At 68.5% G+C, this 2,113-nt stretch overlaps 1 protein-coding gene across 1 annotated transcript in view; it reads right to left on the bottom strand.

The window, feature by feature from the left end:
- The window catches only part of EGR3 (early growth response 3), a 7,912-nt gene that overhangs the window by 4,076 nt on the left and 1,723 nt on the right, over nucleotides 1-2,113 (bottom strand). The window contains exons 2-3 of the mRNA XM_015414187.1: nucleotides 432-1,141; nucleotides 11-373 (exon numbers count right to left, since the gene is read on the bottom strand). Coding sequence (XP_015269673.1) covers nucleotides 11-373; nucleotides 432-1,141 — 1,073 coding nt within the window. The remainder of the gene's footprint in view (nucleotides 1-10; nucleotides 374-431; nucleotides 1,142-2,113) is intronic.

The following is a 2,113-nucleotide window of genomic DNA, read 5'->3' on the forward strand; positions in this document are numbered from 1 at the left end:
TGGTGACCACCGGGGCCAGCGAGACCGGCGGCGAGGCGGCGTGGCTGGCGCTGCTGCCGCTGTTGTTGTTGGCGTTGGCGGCGCCGGCGGCGGCCTTGTCGGCCTTCTTCTCCTTCTGCTTGAGGTGGATCTTGGCGTGGCGCTTGCGCTCGTCGGAGCGGGCGAACTTGCGGCCGCAGAACTCGCAGGCGAAGGGCTTCTCGCCCGTGTGCGTGCGGATGTGGGTGGTGAGGTGGTCGCTGCGGCTGAAGCTGCGCATGCAGATGCGGCACTGGAAGGGCTTGTGGCCCGTGTGGATGCGCAGGTGCCGCGTCAGCTCGTCGGAGCGCGAGAAGCGGCGGTCGCAGCCGTCGGCCGGGCAGGCGTGCGGGCGCTCGGGCCGGGGGGTCGGAGCGCGAGAAGCGGCGGTCGCAGCCGTCGGCCGGGCAGGCGTGCGGCCGCTCGTGCAGGGGGGTCTTGCTGGGCCGGTTGGGGTACTTGCGCGGCCGGATGGGCTTGAGGGTGAGCGGCGGCTGGTGGGGCTGCTGCGGGAGGCCGCCGAAGCCCGGGTGGATCTGCTTGTCCTTGAAGGCTTTGATGGTCTCCAGGGGGGTGATGGGCGGCGGGTTGACCCGGATCGGGTCCAGGTTCTGGAAGGGTTTGTGTTCGGGGAGGCCGCCCAGGTCGTTGGGGTGGTGGTAGAGGTTGTAGTCCGGGATCATGGGGAAGAGGTTGCCGTCGAGGGCGCCCGCCGGCTTGGCCCCGGCCTGGTAATCCTGCGGCGAGTAGGGCAGGCCGGCGTTGCCCTGCGGGTCGTGGAAGGGCTCGCCCGGGTAAAGGTCACTGCAGGCGGAGTAGGGGGGCAGCGCCGGGTACATGCCCTCCACCTCGGCCTGGCTCTGCACCTGCACCATGCCGCCCGTCGAGGCCTGCGTGCTGCCGGCGAGGGCGCTGGAGGAGGACGGCGGCGGCACCCCCAGGATGCCCGCGCTCATCAGGCTGATGATGTTGTCCTGGCACCAGTTGGACGGCGAGTCGAAGGCGAACTTGCCCAGGTAGGTCACAGTCTTGTTGCCCCCGGGGGCGGGCTGGAAGGAGCCCGAGTACGACGACAGGTCCTGGCTGGGCTTGTCGTTGGCTAAGCCAATATCCATAACATTATCTGAGAAGAGGGAGACGGGAGAGAAGGGCGGGGGAGAGGGGGGAGAGAGAGAGAGAACGGGTGAGACGAAGAACGGGCAAGGCAGCCGCGGGGCCGGGGAGGGAGCCCGGGTTAGGCCCAGGGGACCGGGGAGGGGGGGGAGTTGGGGTGCCGGGGACGCGCCTGGGCAGCTCTGGATCCCCACCCCGGAGCAGCTAATAGCGAGACGACACAAGCTTGACACCAACGCCTTGTATACGCTCAAGCACATGTACTGGCACACGAGGGCGACGGGAGGCTGGGGCGCGAGGCAGGAGCCCTGGGAACGGGGCCAGGCGCCGGGAAGAGCGAGGGATCGGGGTTTCAGTAGCCTGTGGAGCGACGGTGGGGTGGGGTGGGGTGGAGCGGGGGAACCCACCCAAAGGGAAGGGGCGCACAGGCCTTTCTGGACGTCTCCCCTCCCTCCCACATCCATGGGAACGGCAGCCCGAACTTCCAAGCAGTGCCCTACCCTAGCCGTCCACCAATGTGCGCACCCAGAAACACAGAGGTGCTGCATGTGCAGAGATGTGCAGCTACATGTACGGTAGGCTAGGCAGGTATGCCGAGCCGGCTACATTCTTCCACACAAGCACAACGATAACAGCCTTGGCACAAAAACCCACGTCTGTGCAACATAAACAGACGCGCGCGCGCGCACACACACACACAGAGACACACACGCGTCTTCCAAAGAGAGTCCCCCCGCCAAAGGGGGCCAGAGAGCCGCAGGCGACAGAGCCGAGCGAAGCGAACCCCCAGCCAGCCCTCCGCACCCGGCCACATGGCAGCCGGAGGAGGGCAGAGCCGCCCGACTCCGCCGCCATCGCCGCCGCCGCCACACGCCAAGCCCTGAGTTTTCGCGCGGACCGGAGCCGCCCGGCGAAGGACTCGCAGGGCCGGAGTTCCCGGTCCGGCACGAAAAGCTCCGGAGGAGGAGGGCTGGGGGGGGGA

This window comes from Gekko japonicus, unplaced genomic scaffold, assembly GCF_001447785.1.
Source record: "Gekko japonicus isolate JY-2015 unplaced genomic scaffold, Gekko_japonicus_V1.1 scaffold9, whole genome shotgun sequence".
Classification (NCBI taxonomy): domain Eukaryota; kingdom Metazoa; phylum Chordata; class Lepidosauria; order Squamata; family Gekkonidae; genus Gekko; species Gekko japonicus.